The sequence below is a fragment of the Protopterus annectens genome, chromosome 2.part2, assembly GCF_019279795.1.
Source record: "Protopterus annectens isolate FY-2018-M chromosome 2.part2, PAN1.0, whole genome shotgun sequence".
NCBI lineage: Eukaryota > Metazoa > Chordata > Ceratodontiformes > Protopteridae > Protopterus > Protopterus annectens.
Window position 1 is genome coordinate 384866873 of NC_056730.1, and position 20012 is coordinate 384886884.

At 39.7% G+C, this 20012-nt stretch overlaps 1 protein-coding gene across 2 annotated transcripts in view; it reads left to right on the plus strand.

The window, feature by feature from the left end:
• The window catches only part of LOC122796020 (granzyme A-like), a 144678-nt gene that overhangs the window by 96475 nt on the left and 28191 nt on the right, over nt 1–20012 (plus strand). The window contains exons 4-5 of one of the 2 annotated variants that reach the window (XM_044064499.1): nt 544–565; nt 689–795. In XM_044064499.1, the coding sequence (XP_043920434.1) occupies nt 544–565; nt 689–795 (129 nt within the window). Of the gene's footprint in view, nt 1–543; nt 796–20012 lie in introns of both variants that reach the window. The other variant, XM_044064498.1, reaches the window with a different exon arrangement.

Here is a 20012-nt window from a genome sequence, read left to right on the forward strand (position 1 = left end):
AAAAAAAAAACACATACAAACATAAAACTCATGTTTTCATGCAAGCCCCCCAGCACCCACACCACCCCTACTTTTATATTCTCACTCCAAGATTGCACTACAGTGGGGAAAAGGGAATATTCCCTTATCCCCACTGTACTACGATCTCAGCGACAGCCATTCCCCACGATTTCCCTTACCTTTTCGCATACTTGCGTGAAAGTGCTTTTTCGGCAAAAAGCATTTTTGCACAAGTATGCCCGGCTGTTCGGGACCTATATATATATATATATATATATATATATATATATATATATATATATATATATATATATATATATATATATATAGTGTTCATTATGTAGTGGTATTTTTGTTGAACACTGTTGCATAAATGACAAATCCTGAATCTGTTTTATTTTTAGCATTTACTGTTCAGCATTTTGTTTACATGGAAGAAATACAGAATGTAACTGTCTAGACTGTGCAACAGAGTCGTCTTTCAAGGTGAAACCTGGAATATTTTATAACATTGCTTCTTTTTTTTTTTTCATTTCTAAACAGTTAAAAAAGCCAGCTTCTCCTGGTAAGGATATTGCCGTCCTAAATCTGCCAGAAAACTCAGACGATGTTAAACCTGGAACTCTGTGCAATGTGGCAGGGTGGGGAATGACAGGATCTGACTATACTATTTCCCCTGTTCTTCAAGCTGTTGATATTCACATCATTGAAAGGAAGAAATGCAGATTACTTTATGAAGACAAAATAACAGAGAATACACTGTGTGCTGATGACAAGAATAAAGATGCTTGTTTGGTAAATTGCACTTTTTTTTACTTTTATTGGTTTTAGAAACAATGATAAAAAAATGAGAGATATGCCTATATTTTGCAGTGTATATATTAATTCCTTTTATGCAGTCTGTATCACATTTGAATGTATTAAGTATTTGTTGGCCTTTTACCATCCTCTCATAATCGGTCCTGCACTATTCACAATGTATTCTGTGTAAATAAGCCAGATTTCATGCCCTCTTTATCTACATGCCTAAAAGTCATTTGCCTTTACTTCATATAAGCTGTCTGTGCATGCCCTCATAATACATTTGCCTACAGACAAGCAGCTTTGTTTACATCGTGTGCTCATGATGCTAGTACCATTTCATGGCCGTCAGCACTGCTGCTGGCCATGAAGCCATGAAACGATGCATAGAATCACGTAAGTGTGATTAGCGACGTGTATATTCAATGAGCACTGCTGCTGCTCAGTGCACTAACCCGCTACAATCTTGTAACCTTCGAGTGAACCCTACACAATTGTTATTGAATCCCAGGGATTATCCTTACTTAAAGGAATTCGTCTTCACTGAGTATAGACAACACCTCATTATAAAGTATAATTAGAGAAAGTTTTATGATTATATTTATAAATTCATATTTTATCTTTTTAGTCACCTTCTTTTACTGTCATATTTGCTATTTTTTGTGCCAGCCATACCATGCAAAATTCTGATATCTGATAAAATAAAATTAGAATATAGTAACCCTTTATTAGATAGATGAGACTTTTGTTATATTAAATCAGAAGGGTAACTTTTCTGAGTGGCATTAAGATTGGCAATTGATTTAACATGCAAACAATGACATTAAAGGGTAAGAATGGACATGCAGAGGTCACATTGAAGCTTTAAGAACAAGGATATTTTTAGAACAAATGCAACATTTATCCACTAGCTTTCTGGATACATGTACATGGTCATTTTTATTGTATGATAATCCTACAAAAACTGCCACACCTTAAACAGGACAGTTCTGCAAGTAAACTATATGGGAGGGACTGACAGTAGAGGAGGGGTTGGCATAATGCTTAAGGTTTTTACCTCACAGATGCAAGTACAGAGTTTGATTCTGACCTCTAGTTATTGGCTACTCTTGTGATAGTCTACAGACTGACAACTTCCATATTTAGGGGTGTGTATAATGCATAATGGTTAAGCTGTTTACCTCATAGACTCAAGCTATAGGGTCTGATTCATATATGTTAGTTCATATCTTAGTACTAGGGTAACTGCCCTTGTGGACCTTTTTAAGCATAGCAATGAGCCCTGTGAGAAACAAACCCTGAATCTTGTGTTTGTAAGGTAAACACCTTAACCGTTATGCCAATCTCCCCATACATCAGTACTAGGCTAACTGCTCTTGTGCTCCATTTTAAGCCTAGCCAATTATCCAATGTGCGAATCAAACCCTGCACCTCATGTCTGTAAGGTAAGCACCTTAACCATTATGCCAATCCCCCACCTATACTTGAAGGAAAATTGAATTGGCTTAAAATGGCCTGCAAGGGCAGCTAGCCTAGTACTTAACTATGACTATGACTAACCAGCACCACAACCAGAATTGTCAGGTTAAAATTATGTTCAGCTGATTTCTATATATAACATCTGAGAATAAACTAGCCACATACACAGAAGAAATAAAGGCCAGTTAATACAATATTGTCAAAAGTAAGAGCCAAAAAAAAAACCAAACAAACAAAAAAAAAAAAAAATCAGCAATCAGCATTAATAACCAGAGAAATACTGTTAAAGTATGTCCAAACACTCAGAAATAATGTAAAATTGTTTAATGAAATCAGTTAAGCCCTTTCATCCTTAACATAGTCATGTGATCAAAAGTCATGTGACAACATCACATTAAAAAAGTTGTATATATCAAAATAAACAAAGGAACTGAATACTGAAAGACACAATGTAAAAATACTTGAATATTTTGCATCTTATCATCTACAAGATTAAGGGTGGTAGTCATAGTCTTGGGTTTCACATATCCAAAGCAGTCAGTCTGCGAATAGCAGTGCTACAAGGTTATGCAGACCCTAGACTGTCAGGATGACTACGGAAATATGGAGGGCTTTTTTTTTTTAAATGCCTCCCTATCAGAAATGTGTAAGGCTTTTAACGCATTAGCGATGGGGGGACAGCTACAACACTGTTTAGGGAGATTTACATGTATGTGCATGATTTTGATTCATAGACACAAATCTATAATGAACTCATTTGAATATAAAGTGTGTAAATCAACCTGAAATTACACAAGAAAGCAGCCAGGTTTCAGTCAGAATACAGAGATGTGATGGGAACTGAGTTGGTGCTTCTGTATATCTGTACATTTTTACTGGAGGGGTTGCTTGAGTAAATGTTTTATTTTGATAGTGCGCATACCTGGACATGTTTTTGAAGGGGTCGCTTGGGGATTTCAGTGCTTGTGCATACCTAGACATTTTACTGAAGGGGTTGCTTGGAAAAATGCTTCATTTCAGTGCTTAGGCATACCTGGACATATTACTGAAGGGGTGGCTTGGGTGAATACTTCATTTCATTCTGGTGCTTGTGTATACCTGGACATATTACTGAAGGGGTGGCTTGGGTGAATACTTCATTTTGCTGCTTGTACATACTGGAGCTTGTTACTGAAGGGGCCGCTTGCGTGAATGTTTCATTCTGGTGCTTGTGCATACCCGGATATTTTACTGAAGGAGTCACTCAGGTGAATGTTTCATTCCAGTGCTTGTGTATACCTGGTCATTTTATTGAAAGGGTCACTTGGATGAATGTTTCATTCCAGTGCTTGTGTATACCTGGACATATTACTGAAGGGGTGGCTTGGGTGAATACTTCATTTTAGTGCTTGTGCATACTGGAGCATTTTACTGAAGATTTTGCTTGCAGAAATGTTTTATTTCAGAGCTTATGCATACCTGGACATTTTAATGAATGAGCTGCTTGGGGAAATGTTTCGTTTCAGTGCATGTGCATACCTGGACATATTACTGAAGGGGTTGCTTGGATGAATACGTCATTTTGGTGTTTGTGCATACTGGGGCATGTTACTAAAGGGGGCGCTTGTGTGACTATTTCATTCTGATGTTTATGCATACCTGAGCATTTTATTGAAGGAGTTACTTTGGTGAATGTTTCATTCTAGTGCTTGCACATACTTGGACATACTACAGAAGGGAGTCACTTGAGTGAATGCCTCATTTTGGTGCTTGTGTATACTGGGGCATTTTATTTAAGGGGTCACTTAGGTGAATGCTTTATTTCAGTGCTTGTGAATAACTGTGCATTTTACTGAAGAGGTCACTTTGGAAAATGTTTCATTTCAGTGCTTGTACATACCTGGACATTTTAGTGAAGGGGTCACTTGGGTGAATGCTTCATTTTGGTACTTGTGAATACTGGGCACTTTATTGAAGGGGTCACTTGGGTGAATGTTTCATTCCAGTGCTTGTCAATAACTACGCATTTTACTGAAAGAGTTGCTTGGGGAAATGTTTCATTTCATTGCTTGTGCATGTGTGGACATTTTATTGAAGAAGTGACTTGAGTGAATTTTCACGTCAGTGCTTGCGCATACCTGGACATATTACTGAAGGTGTCACTTGGGTGAATTCTTTATTTTGGTACTTGTAAATATTAAAGCATTTTATTTAAAGGGTCAGTTAGTTTAATGTTTCACTTCAGTGCTTGTGCATGCCTGGATATTTTACTGAAGGGGTCACTTGGGGAAATGTTGCATTTCAGTGCTTATTCATACCTGGACATTTTACTGAAGGGGTCTTTTGGGGAAATGTTTCATTTCATTGTTTTTTGCATATCTGGACATATTACTGAAGGGGTTGCTTGGTTGAATACTTCATTTTGGTGCTTGGGCATACTGGAGAATGTTATGAATGGGCCGCTTGGGTGAATGTTTCATTCTGGTGCTTGTGCATACCTGAACATTTCATTGAAGGAGTCATTCGGTGAATGTTTCATTTCAATGCTTTTGAATAACTGGGCATTTTAATGACTGGACCACTTGGGGGAAATATTTAATTTCATAGGTTCATAGGTTCATAGGTTGGTGCTAGGCTATCAGCCCTAGGGCCTATACAAGCCTAGCCATACCAATTCCCTGGCTATTTCTTCCTACACCATTTACTTCCCTGGACCCCTGTCTAGCAGGGTGACTGACGTGATCCCTGGAGTGAATTTCCTTTCTCCCATCCAATCGTCAAGGTTCCTTTTGAAGAGGGCCAAAGAGGCACTCTGCTTGACATGTATGGGCAATCTATTCCAGAGTCTGGGGAGTCTCTGGGTCAGGAACCTATCCCTCCAGCATGTTTTGTTTATTGTGATGACAAGGTTTAGATCCCTGGAGTGTGTGGTTCTGAGGGATTGGGATTTCTTTAAGTGTAGCATATCCAACAGCTCTGGGTTTGACATGGCCTTGTATGTTAAGCAGAGATCGCCTCTGAGTAGACGATATGCGACCGGGTATAGCTAGGGTTTTTTAAGGTGATCAGCGTAGGGCATCTGCTTTAGGCCTGTGATTCTTTTAGTGAGGTATTTCTGCGGCCTTTCCAGTTGTTGCAGATGTCTTGAGAGGTACATACCAAACAAGGCATTGTATTCTATAATGGGTTAATGAGGGATGAGTACAGTGGGACAATGACCTGCTTTTTTCTGGATGAAAAGCCCTTAGTGGTGAGGTGTGCCACATAGAAGGATTTCCTGACTGTTGTGGTGATGTGGTTATTGAAGGTAAGACCACTGTCCATCTGTGTCTCTAAGTCTCTTATCATACTTTCAGTGTTTAGTGTACTGCCACCTGTACGGTAATTCACAGATACATGTTTTTTCCCAAATGGGATAACTATACATTTCTTGGCATTGAGCTTGAGCCCATGGCTCTGGCACCAAGCTCATGGCTCTGTTTCTGTAAAGCCCTTTTGTAGAGTATCCACATCATTTGGGGATTCAATAATGTCTCCCTGTTTGCAGTCATCTGCGAACTTTGTTAGCCAGAGTCCCTTAGTGTTGGCCTGTACTTCAGAGAAGTAGATGCCAAACAAGAGCGGTCCCAGGATTGAACCCTGAGGTACTCCACTTGTCACTTGTCTGCAGCTGGATTTGGAGTCGGCTACTTTTACAGTGTGGGTTCTATCAGTAAGCTTGTACATACCTGAAAATTTTACTGAAGATGTCCCTTGGGGAAATGTTTCATTTCATTGCTTGTGCATACCTGGACATATTATTGAAGGGGTCACTTGGTGAAATATTTAATTTCAGTGCTTGGGCATACTTGGACATTTTAATGAATGAGCTACTTGGGGAAATGTTTCATTTTAGTCCTTTTGCATACCTGGACATTTTACCTAAGTGGTCACTTGGAGAAATTTTCATTTCAGTGATTATGCATACCTGGACATTTTATTGAAGGGTTTGCTTGGGTTAATGTTTCATTTCAGTGCTTTTACATACCTAGAGATATTACTGAAGGGGTTGCTGGCGCCATGTCAGACTCCAAGCCTGTCACAAGTGGTGTCCCACAGGGCTCAGTCCTGGGCCCACTTTTGTTCGGCATCTACTTTTCAGAAGTACAAGCAAACACAGGAGGATTATGGCTGACAAAGTTTGCAGATGACTGCAAACTGGGCACCATAGTTGAAAACCCATCTGACACAGACATCCTTCAGAAGGGTCTCATAGAAATGGATAACTGGTGCCAGAACCATGGCCTAAAGTTAAACGCCAAAAAATGCATAGTCATACCCTTCGGGAAAAACAAGGTTACCCCTAGTTACCATATAGGTGGCAATCCACTAAGCACAGAAGAGGTTATCAGGGATCTGGGGACCCAGGTTGACAGTGGCCTTTCGTTTGACACTCACGTTGCCAAAGTAGTTAGGAAGACCTTCTACATTGCCCACCTGATCATGAAGGGATTCACATCTAGATCAAGGGAGGTCATCGTTCCCCTGTACTCATCACTCATCAGACCAATGATTGAGTACAATGCCCCATTCGGAATGCATCTGACCCGACACCTGCAGCAATTGGAAAGGCCCCAAAAGTTCCTCATCAAAAGGATAAAGGGTCTCAAAAATATGTCTTATGCTGCCCAACTGAAGGAACTCCAGCTCTATTCAGTCGCTTACCGTCTGCTCAGAGGTGACCTGTGCTTGACATACAAGGCCATGTCAAACCCGGAACTAATGAACATGCTTCACCTCAAAAAATCTAAATCCATCAGAACTACAAGGGCAAGAGACTTAAACCTCAACACAGCTATTAATAGGACATGCTGGAGGGACAGATTCATCACCCAGAGACTCCCTATGCTGTGGAACAAAATCCCGGTACATGTGAGGCAGAGCACCTCGCTGGCCTTGTTCAAGAGAAATCTTGACCAATGGATGGGAGATCGCAGGTATACCCCAGGGATAACCTCGGTGTCACTGCTTGACAGAGGCACAGCAAAATAATGGGCATAGTATCCTTCAAACTAAAGGGGTGGCGAAAGCCACAAAACTCTGGGCTAGGCTTATAAATGCCCTAGGGCAGATAGCCTAGTATGAACCTATGAACTTCTAGTGTTCAGAGATAGATGTATGCTCCCGGTAATAAATGCTAGGATATTCTCTCATGTCTACCTGACTCTGTGACTGTGCTTGTTGCCAGTGACCCTTTTTTTGCACACATAAAATCTGGGTTTTGAAAATTGATGTCACTGAAAGATAACTCCTGCAGCAATGCTTTTGAGTTTACTTTTAATATGACAAAAAAAATTCTGAAATCTGACTGATGATGGAAGGAAGCCTTAGTGGAACTAGTGAGGGGGTTATTCTGGATACCAAAAGGTAGCAAGGTATTAAAGGCCTAAAATATATTCATGTGTGTGTGTGTGTGTGTGTATATATATATATATATATATATATATATATATATATATATATATAAACATATAGATATGTCCTTGGCTCACAAATTCACTAGTGAGAAGTATCAGTTGATCAGTTGCTCAGGGTGGGTGGGGGGACTGAAAATTATGTCAACAGAGCAGAAAATAGATCTGGAGCTATTGATAATAGCAGGATTGGACCATTAGGAGCAGAATAAAAAGCAAAATAAAAAATCAATAGGAGCAATGGCAATATCTGAAGTGTACAGTCATGCAAGTGGCTATAACTTGTGGGTGTGTGAGTGTATATGTGCATGCAGAGGGCAAGATTCTCAACTGTTCCTGGCTTTTTCCCCTCAAATGTGTGTTTAGTTTCTCGTACAGTTTGTGGCTTTCTTGTAAAGTGCTGTGGACTGCAGTCACTGAATAATAACAACTATATGATTTTCAGACTTCGTACCCTTCAGAACATGCTTACTGTGGCATTACCTGCTAAGTATATAAGACCAATATTTAAAATCTGTTCCTATTTTGGGTTTGTGTCTCTGACTGTTAAACTGAGAGTTTGAGGGCCTACTCAACAGGTTATGTGCAGTAATTATCACCTGTGTCTGAGCATGCATACCTTTGGAGTGGTGAACTGCAGCTCATTATCACATTAACAATAAACGCAGTTACCATATAGCACTGAGCCATTATCAGTTTTCAGGTAAATCTCTCAGCAGTTGTCACTGTTATTCACATAAGTAGAAGTCGTTATCACATTTATGAATGTACAGGCCAGATTTTTTTATGTCTACGTGGAGTCATTTCAAGACACCCCTTCCCACCAGTTTCTTTCTGTCATTTTACAATTTGTTTGATGCACAGTAAACTCCTTATTGTGGTTATATGCTTCATATTTTTGTGAACTACTGCAATTAAACATTGTATCATATAGTAATTTCCTGTATCACAGCAAGGGGTTCTCCGGTTCGATTTTTGGCAGGGTTGCTTTCTGTGCGGAGTCTGCAAGTCCTCCCTGCAGTCATGTTGATTTCCTCCAGGTGCTCCGGTTTCCTCCCACATTCAAAGACATGTAGTAGGTGGGTTGGACACTTTAGATGTGAATGGTGCGAATGAATTACTGTGGCAGGGCTAGCTACCTTGGCTCGAGATGATTGTCACTGTTGAAGTGACACCCGACTCCATGTGCAGAAATGGGAAAAAAGGTAGAGGATGGATGGATGAAAAAATAATAAATTGTAACTCAAAATTGTTTTCATAACTGAATTTAGCGTGTATGCATGGTTTGGAGAGCTCCTTACCCTTTCACCTGTACTCGTTTTCTTCTTGTTTGCTAGTTTTTTGATCCATTGTTCTGGTGTACTGTATTTGTAACTTTAAGATGATATATCCTGTATTTGTAGTAGTGTGTTGTAGTTGGGCATGATGATGACACGTTACTGTCATTTACCAAGCAGAAGACCAAGTTTACCAATAATCCTTGTATATGACAGTGTTATGAAACTGTATATGTATTATTTGCGGTACTTTGTAGTGCGGTGCTGCTGATGCTTTTTCCTCTTTTTTCTTTTTGTGTGTTTGTTTAGTTCATGTATAGTGTAACAAATGTACAGAAGATCAAAATCATGTTGGCACTGTGAAAATAATGTATGAACTTCTTCAACTCTAAATAGTTTATCTCAATTCACACGTATTTACTTTCTCAACTTTCATAGTACCTGGTGTTTTCCTGTGTATATACTAGGTTCCGTGTTGAAATTGTATTCTTGTTGTGGATTTTAGTAGAGCCTGAATATCTGGGACCTTTCTTCCAGAACACTGTTGTGAATGGGCTTTCTATAGTTGGAATTTGTGTTTAAGAAATGAAAGTAAACAAGTTGATATATTAATCTTGGATACCTCCAGCTGTGGTCTGTTTCTCCTGGCAGTGCTGACTATAATTATGCTTTACCTTGTTTACTGATGATTTTAGGTAGCCTGGTTTGCTAAAAGTAGCATGTGTGCTACCAGTAATAATGTGGTACTAAAACTAAGTAATATGAAAACATTTAATGCAATGTTAATATTTCAGTGGTGTTGGGTAGTGTGAAGTGTCTTTATAAAGTTGTTCTGTTTTGTCATATAACTCAGAGACAAAGAAAAAAGTAAAAAAGGATACTGTAAATACGCTGGAGTTTCTAAATGCATCGCTGTGAGAAAGTACAGTAAACAATTTTAGATTTCTAAAGGAAATAGTCAGTGCTCCATTTAACATTGTGTGCTAGTCTTCAAGTATGCTTACAGATTGGTGTTATAAAAGTCAGGATGGGTAGTAAAGTGAAATAATTGCTTTTTATTTGGTTGTTGTAGAACTGTTGTGGCACAAAGAGTGTAGTGCATTGTGTTGAATTTTTTTTTAGTATGTCACAGCTGTCACATTAGGGCAATATGCTCAAACATGCTTGTTCAAGGAACTCTGCAATCTTAGCCTGCAGTTTACTGTGAGCTGTGCTATTCTTGTCTATGCTCAAATGATGGACAATAAGGTGGATATTATAAGTATGCATTATGCAGTTGGACTGTTTATTTTTTTTTTATTTTAGATGTCATTGCCACTAGAGCTTAAAAATAAGTTTTTATGTGACAAAAATTTTATTCAAATTCTAGCAGAAATGTTCTTGTGGTGCAAGTGACAGTATAGTTTTGTTCAGTCTGCTACATTACTTAGTCTTGTACACATATCAGATTTAAAGACCCAAGTCGCATGGTTTCTTGACAGTTTTCTTATGTGAAATGGTACTACCTTTTACAAACCTCATGTAGCCCACTTGAAGAGCCAGGTGCTGCCAGTTCATATTCACAATAAAAGTGCAGAAATGCACTTGTGTTTGTCTGTGGTTAATTTAACTGTTATACAAAGCAAGTCGTACCTTTGCTGTTTATTTGTATTTGTTTACCAGGAAAATACAAATGGGAATTAAAATGCATTTTCATCAGAGACCCAGGGGAAATAAGCTGCATGAGTACAAAAGCATCTAGACTATAACCAAGACATATTAAGAGTTAAAGTAATGACTTAATTGCACCATGCTATACATAAACGTTAAAGTGAATAATTTATAAAAAAATATACAAATATACTTTTAAAGATTGCATTCTTCTACACTTAATTTTTTTGTAAAAGCTTAAATGTAATACAGTGTTGGTGGTCGCTCTGTACAGTACACATAGTTTAAAAGAATGTTTTATACAAAGACAGTATTAGAGATAGGCACTCAAGTAGCATGGGGGGTAATGAATATTGGGTGCCCAGGTTGGGCTGCCATAAGTGTGAATAAAGAGATATCTATACTACTGTACTGGAAATGAGAGTCTTGGAATTGGGAAAAATAAGAAGTTAACTTGAGCCAAGGTAGAGCTGAGGATACATGAGTAGTAGTTAGTGAGGAATATGTAACAGAGGATATGCAAGGGGAAGGTAAGTGATTATCGGAGAGAGATGTGCTTGGGAAAAGAGGTCAGTTGTGACCTTGAGAAGGTCAGTGATATTTTGAATGGGCATTCTGATGATGCTTAGAAGAAGTGAGTCTGCACAAGGATGTGCAGTGTTGATGGTTTGCAGTATGGTGCTGTATGGGGCAGGAGGAAGTACAGGGAGGAGCTTATCAGGTGGTTCACATTACTTGGATAGAAGTAATTAAATTGCCATGTGTCAAGAAAGAAGTGTTTTGTGTCCTTTTTAAAGGTTTTTGTTGCATTTATTTGATACTGGAGTTCCACAATTTGGTACAATGCAAGGATTTAGTGAGTTCCCATGAAAGTTGTGTAAGAAATATTACATTTGCCAGACATTTTTTAGATAAACTGAGTACAATAAGGGGCATACCTGTGTAGTAGAACGTGGAGGGACAGGTTTGTGGCTGGTGGAGGAGTTTTTTCTCACTGAAATGTGAAGGAGGGACAGCAGAGCATGGCAGTGTTACAGTATGAAGGAGCACTAGCTGAGAGAAGGTTACTTTTTTGTTTTGCTCTGACAGGTAGAGCATGAGGGTATGGGTCTTAGGGCCTGGTGCCCATCCTTAAGAGAGAGGGGATGGATGCTTGGTTGGAGAATGAACCTATTTCTTATTTGTTCTTCACCCTAGTGTTGACAGGTGCCAGGTCAGGGAGCGGCACTAGATGCTATACTGTAGTACTGGTCACACCACTCTGTGTTCATATTCCACACCTTACACTTGTGTCAGTTGGCTTCTAACACATGTTAGAAATGCTTATGGCTTTCATGCAACATTTCAGTCTGATCTTGGCTTGTTCTCTGATTCTTGACATTGCTCACCCAGATATTTTGGACAATAATGCTGCCTTAGAGGGAATGGTTAAGTGAGATAACACAAATTAATACTTTTAAACAGATCAGCCAGATAGGTTTGACATTTTTGCTTGAGTTATTGCATTTCTGATTATACTCAGTAGTTCATGAGTGAGATAATTGTAATTACTTGCTGACTACTACCAGCATGGAGCTACCCTATATTTTGGGCATTTTTCTTGGCTTTAGATAGGAGGAAGGGCTCATCTAAGTGACATAGTCTTTTAGTGAATTACTCAGGTCTTGTCCTTACTGATGATAATGAGTCTGTGTTACATAACAGCTGCACAAGGTAATATGATGAATGCCTATTCAACAGGTTCTATGGAGCAATTAGCACATGTGTCTGAGCATGCTTAGCTTTGCAGTAATGTAATGCAGGTCATTTACACATTACCAATAAGTGCAGTTACAATATATCACTGACTCATTATCACTTTTCAGGCCAAACTGTCAGCAGCTGTCACTGTTATTCACATAGGTTGAAATCATTATCGCATTGATGAATGCACAAGCCAGCTTTGGGTTTTTCTCCACTTGGAGTCATTGCAACCCCACCCCCACCCCCAGTTTATTTCTTTCATGCTTACAATTTCAAGAAATATAACAAATATATGGGGCAAAATCTGGACATACATTTTAATATTGTTCTTTTTAAGTTAGTTACTAGAATAACAGGATTTGTGCTAGAATGTATTTTATGAAGGATATGAATAGATATGATATTATTTACAGACATACGTCATCACCATTGATGTACCTTATGAAAATAATAATGCCCCTGTGGATGGGAGTGAAGATCTGGATGGCCTAACCTGGTAATGCATTATGATATACATATATGTGTAGTCATCCAATACATCTGTCAAACAGTACTAATCTGTCTGCATTTTCTTTCCTGTGCAGGTTCATCCACCTTCTGACACTGCCAAGGCTTAATGAGCAGGAGAATGACAAGTGATGTGTGGGTATGTGGCCATTTCTACATTCACTGGGCTGCCAGCCATGACTCTGAAACTGAAATCACTACAACTTCAGCTTCCCCACATCCAGTGTGAAGGTATACTGGATTGCAAGAGGAGGTATGCATTGGAGCAGAGTACTGCAGTTGTTGAAAGAGAAGTGTTCCATCTACCCTGAGCCCAACATCCTTGTGCTGCACATTGGAGGGAATGATGTGATCAGTCAGTCAACTACTCAGAAGGCTAAGGTTTCAAATCAGAGCACTTTTTGAACACCTGCAGTCGTGGAGGCCACTTTGTCATTTTCTGTGGTGTGATATAATTCCTCGACAGATATGGAAAACAGCAAACAGTCAACGGGCAGCTCACAAGGCCAGACATTTACAAAATGGGTTCATGCATGGCTTGATGCACAGGGTCGGTGGATCTACAATCTGCCATGACAGCATCACCACAGAAGATGTTCACCTGTTCAGAAGGGATGGCGTTCACCTAACTGAGTAGGGAATTGAGTTGTTCTTGACTGACCTCCACAATTGCTTGAGGAGAGCTATGCAGGATTGGTAACATGCAGCTTGTGAGAAGAATGGAAAACATGCATGACCAAGTAGGCCCAGTTTAGTAAGTAAAACTCTATTATGAAATGTGTGGTGTACAATATATTTTTCTAAGTTTGGCAAATAACTGTGCTAAGGAGCTAGTGAGGATGCTGATAAAGAACAACTGTTTCAGGAGAGTGCTACCAGGTACAATCTAATATATCAGTTACCATCCTGCAATACTTCTTTTTTTAGTCTGCTTTTATCAGGCATGTGTAGAGTTTAGATGACAGGAAGGACTTAGTAATACAGAACTTGATCCCTTAGGTCCATTGCTGAATGGACACATGTAAATTGAAAAAGCATAGGTAATGCAGACTGCTGACACTAAAGGAGGTCATGAGACTGCAGTGGTATCAGCTGTCTGAGTGGATAGCCAGCACAGCTATTGGACAGAGCAGATGGTTCTGCCTGCCACTGAAGTCCCATGCCTGTCCTGGGTTCATTAGTGGAGTGGCGGTCCTTACTTTGCTTTTTCTCTTTACATGTACCCGTTCAGCAGTATGTTGGCTACACTAAGAATGTGTATATTTACAATCATATGTGTCTACATGGTAAATCAACTGCTTCTGAATGCTGTACACAGGTACAGATATCAGTTTGTTAGGACTTATGTTATGTAAATTATGTTTTTTCATATTTTGGTAAATAACTTTGCAAGGGAGCATCTGAATGTGCTAAGTAATAACTCATTTTGAAAACAGTATTAATAGTTCCAACATGGTAAAATAACTGTCCCTGTATGTTGTACACATGTACAGATATCAAAGTTTGTTTCAGACTTAGGTTATGGAAATTATGATTTTTTCATATTTTGGTAAATAACTTCATCAGAGAGAATCTGAATGTGCTAAGTAATACCTCAATTTAAAGACAGCATTGCTGGTTCCAACATGGTAAAATAATTGTGCCTGTATGTTGTACATGTGCAGATATCAAAGTTTGTTTTGGAGTTAGTTATGGAAATTAAGATTTTTTTCATATTTTGGTAAATAACTTTGCAAGGGAGCATGTCAGTGTGCCAAGTAATACCTCATTTTGAAGACAGTGTTACTGCTTACAACATGGTAAAAGAAATGTGTCTGTGCACTGTACACATGTACAGATATCACAGCCTGTTTAGTCTTGTACGATTATGAAAATTATACATTTCCAATACTTTTCATTATTATGCCCATATCTTTACATGGGAGCATGGTGATCACACAAATGATGCATCATTTTGAAGCTGACATTCAGAAGCACAACTTCTACACTGATATGTAGGCTCTGTCTGTTACAGGTGATGAGATATTATGCTTTGTTTATTTATCAGTTATGAGAAATATTATATTAATCATATTTCTGTGAATATCTCCATAAAGGAGCATCACACAGTAATGGTTAAGGTATCATTTTAAAGCTGACATTCATACTAACAAATTAAATACAAACTGTATGGATCTACATGGTACATTGACCAAGATATTGTGCTTTGCATTTCCAAAAAGGTAAAAAAATATGCACAATATCAACATTCCTTGCCAAATATTTAATAATGACTTGGATGTGCACTATCAACATTTACACTGTTGGAAAGGTCAGTGTCTGCTGAACAATGTTTGCGTTTACATTTTTAGTCTAGCTCTTATATTTAAAGAGTTACGAACATTTGTTTTCTATATGGTATTAGAAATGGATTGCCGCCTCACAGCAAGAAGTTCTCTGGTTCGATCCCCGACTGGAGTGCCTTCTGTGTGGAGTCTGCATGTCCTCCCTGCGGTCACATGGGTTTCCTCCGGGTGCTCTGGTTTCCTCCCACATTCCAAAGACATGCTGTAGGTGGATTGGATACTCTAAATTGACCCTAGGCGTGAGTGAGTGCATGTCTGTGCCTTCTGTGAATGGTTGGGTGCCGGGCTGTCAACGCAGCACCTTAAAAACTCTACTGCCAATCATGAGTGGGCAGGTGATCTGCTGTGGCAACCCCTAACTGGGAAAAGCCGAAACAAGAAGAAGAAGCACAGGCTGCACTGTTGTTCCTATGGTGGAAGTAAGCAGGCAGCATTTTCTGAGCTGCTCTGGAGTGAATGAGTTAATGTAATTTCCTTTTCATAGTTTGTACTCTCAGCCTACTTAGGAACAGCACATTCATTCCCTTGTCCAAAGATATTGCTTTCCTTGATAAAGATGTTGGAATCAGAAGTTACATGTGCCAGTCTAACCTACTTAGCCTTCACCAAACTTCTTCTTTGGAAGAGTGGGTGGTTGCTGTTATAATGAAGATACAAGTTGGAGAATGATACAGTTATGAGCAAAATTTTCTTTCCAACCTGTTTGTTTTTAATGCAACATTGAAGAAGTTAACCTTATCATGAGAAACAGGACATCTAGAAGTTAACTTCATCATGATAAACAGGACATCTAGAAGTTAACCTCATGAGAAACAGGACATCTAGAAGTTAACCTCATCATGAGAAACAGGGCATCTAGAAGTTAACCTCATGAGAAGCAGGACATCTAGAAGTTAACTTCATCATGAGAAACAGGACATCTAGAAGTTAACCTCATCATGAGAAACAGGATATCTAGAAGTTAACCTCATCATGAGAAACAGGTCATCTAGAAGTTAACCTCATCATGAGAAACAGGACGTCTAGAAGTTAACCTCAAGAGAAACAGGACTTCTAGAAGTTAACCTCATCATGAGAAACATGACATCTAGAAGTTAACCTCATCATGAGAAACAGGACATCTAGAAGTTAACCTCATCATGAGAAACATTTATTTATTTATTTGACATTTGTTGACTGGGATAGTTTGACTGAGTGTGTGCCCTTTTTCAGAGGAGGCCTGGGGAGAAAAGCTCCACAGTACAATTAGGCAAATAAAATTTACACGACTGAAGTCAAATACAGTAAAACACAATGCAATTTATACAATAAAAGGTAAGTGAAAAGTTCATAACAACACAAGTAAGATATTTCTACAAAATATACATTTCCACTAATCAGCAGGTATTGAGACAGGTAGTGGCTACAAAGTGGTCATTACTACATACAATAGACTTTAGTGGTCAATTATGTAATTCATAGCAGTTTGCTATACATGTATAACAGTGTGTTTGTTGAAATAAAATTAAAGGTATTACAAAGTAGGCTGTAAGTAGCAGATTATTAGAAACTAGAAAGTGAAGGTGCATGGAGACCAGTAGCTGATTTTCATAATAATAGCCAGGAGGTTAGTTTAGGTAGCATGGCTGGAGGACAGGATGGAGAAGGAGGGACTGTGAGGAAAGGAGAAGATATTGGAGGAGAGAGGGAAGGGTTCAAGTAGGATGACTGCAATGACAGGTCCAGGTGCTATATAGGTAATATCTGAGAGTTTTATTAAATTCATGGATATGGGTAATATTTCTGAGGATTGGGGGAAGCTTATTCCATGATAGAGTGAGGAAATAGTTGTAGAGATTTTGTCCAATGGATTTTTAGGTTTGTGAGTCTGCAAGAGACATTGGTCAGAGCTTCTGAGGAAGCGTGGGGGTTTTAGAGGGACACAAGGGAGGATAGGCTAGAGCAGGAGAAGAGCTTGATCAATATAGAGTGAATGATTAGAAGTTGAGTGAATAAGAGTTGGTTAGGAACATCTAGCCAGCTGAGTGTTTGGAGAACATGACAGTGGTGTGATTTTGTAGGTAGGTTAGCTGCAAATCTAGCTACTTTGTTGTAGGTGGTTTTGAGTTTGTGAAGTGGAGAGGACTTTAAGTTGGTTAAGATTTGTGAGCTGTAGAAGAGGTTAGGGAGAAGATACGCTTGGGGACGTGAGATTCTGGAGTTGGGTGTAAGGAACCTTTTGTTTTTATACAGTAGGCTGAGTTTTTGGTGGGTTTTCTTGATGCAGTGATGTACATGGAGGTCAAATTTAAGCTGGTTCATAGGTAGGTACTAGGCTATCTGCCTGAGGGCATTTATAAGCTTAGCCAGAGTGTGTCGGCTTTTGCCACCCCATTGATTAATTAACTGATCCTCTGTCAAGCAGAGCCAATTAAGTGATCCCAGGGATGTATTTTCTGTTACCCATCCACTCGTCAAGGTTTCTCTAATGTAGTTTGGAATTTTGTTCCAAAGCATGGGGAGTCTCTGTGACAGGAATCTATCCCTCCAGCATGTTCTATTTATTGTTGTGGTGAGGTTTAGCTCACTAGAGTGCGTGGCTCGCAGTGATTTGGATGTCTTTAGGTGGAGCATGTCCATTAATTCTGAGTTGGACATGACTTTGTAAGTCAGGCAGAGATCACCACTGAGTAAGCGATATGCCGCTGAGTACAGCCAGAGTTTTTTCAGTCGGGCTGCATAGAACATATGTTTGAGGCCAGTAATCCTCTTGGTGAGGTACTTTTGTGGTCTCTCCAGCTGTTGGAAGTGTCTTGTGAGGTACATCCCAAATGGGGCATTGTACTCTATGATGGGTCTGATGAGTGACAAGTAGAGGGGCACTATAACCTCTTTATTTCTAGATGTGAACCCTTTAGTAATTAGATGGGCCACATAGAAGGATTTCCTAACTACTTTGGCAATATGATTGTCAAAGGAGAGATTACTATCTATCTGGGTCCCCAGATCTCTTATTATCTCTTCTGTATTAAGGGGGCTGCACCTGTGTGGTAATTCGTGGGTGTTTTGTTTTTTCCAAATGGATGACTATCCATTTTTTGGCATTTAGCTTGAGGCCATGACTTTGACACCAGGTGTCTGTCTCAGTAAGGCCCTTTTGGAGGATGTCCGTATCAGCCGCAGAGTCAATTATGGCTCCCAGTTTGCAGTCATCAGGGAACTTGGTTAGCCATAGTCCTCCTGTATTTGCCTGTACTTCTGAGAAGTATATGCCAAACAGTAGGGGTCCCAGGACCAAGCCTTGCGGGACACCACTTGTGACTAGTTTAGAGTCGGACCTGGAGCCCACTATTCTTACCGTGTTAGTTCTGTCTGTAAGCCAGTTGGTAACCCATCTCATGACGTAGGGGTTTATGTTCAGGCTGGTGAGTTTTTCTATAATACCCAAGTGGGAAATGGTATTGAAAGCCTTGGTGAGGTCAAGGTAGGCTGTGTGAGCAACCTTTCCCTTGTCTATGGCCTTGGTGACTGTCTCAAATAAGTCAACCAGGTTTAGTAGGCATGATCTGCCTTTAACAAAGCCGAACTGGGTCAGGTCAAGTGTTTGGAGGTTCCCACTGTCTTTGTTAATGAGTTCCATGATGATGTGCTCCATAGCCTTGCAGGCCAGGCTAGTCAGGCTTATTCAGCAATAGTTACCAGAGTCAGTTGTAGCCCCTCCTTTGTGGATTGGAATAACCATTGCTGTGTGCCATTCTACAGGCATGTAGCCTGTGGAGAGGCTGAGGTTGAACAGTGTGTTTAGGTGGGAGGTTAGTTCATTCTGTAGTTTATGCAAGATGCAGCCTGGGACACCATCTAGCCCCATTGATGCTTAATTTCTGGCTTTTGAAAGGGCTATTTTCACCTGTGCATCTGTGATTTCCGGGACACTACACTTTTCCGGTATTGTTGTGGGCCCTTTTGGGGTTGAGAGGGGGGTGAAGTTTGCACTGAATCTATCTGCCAGGATGTTGGCAATATCAGTAGGTTCAGTATGTTTTGAGTTATTTTGCACTAGTTCAGTGCATATCTGTGAGTTGCCACTTAGATTCTTAACATAGCTAAAGAAGGCTTTGTGGTTATCTTTTGAATCCTTGGCTATTTTTCTTTCGAAGTTAGCCTTGGATGATTTTATGAGAAACATTAGTTTCTTACTGATACTGATCAGGGATGTCTTTCCTTCTTGGGATTTGCTTTTTTTCTGAACTAGTTTCCTCCTTCTATTGTATAGCCAGTTTATGGCAGGGGTCCACCAGACTGGTTTTCTTGAGTCTTGGTTTTGCTAGGGATGGCACGATCCATGTATCCTTGTAGGTGCTCATAGAGTGCATTTGTAAAGGTTTCTGCATCTTGGGCAGCATTATCCTTTAGCGTGGGGGTTGTGAAACCTACCGCCTCTGTCTTAAGTAAGGTGAAGTTTGCTTTAGAAAATGTTTTTTACTGTGGTTTCCTTAGTTGGGGGTGGTGGCAGGGTGTGGACATCCAGAGTGATTAGTTTATGGTCTGATCTAACCAGTGACAGGTTGACCTCCGGTGTGGAACACCTGTCGCCCATGTTTGTGATGACCAGGTCCAATATGTTTTCACCTCTGGTAGAGGAATTTGCCAGCTGATCCAGGGCATTTGAGTTGATGAATTCCATGAAGTGCTGGGCCTGGGAGTTTGTACTCGAGTAGTTTTCCCAGTTAATGGTAGGGTAATTGAAATTGCTCAATATCAGGGTGTTCGGTAGGACCTTCAGGCTTTCCAGTGTCTCC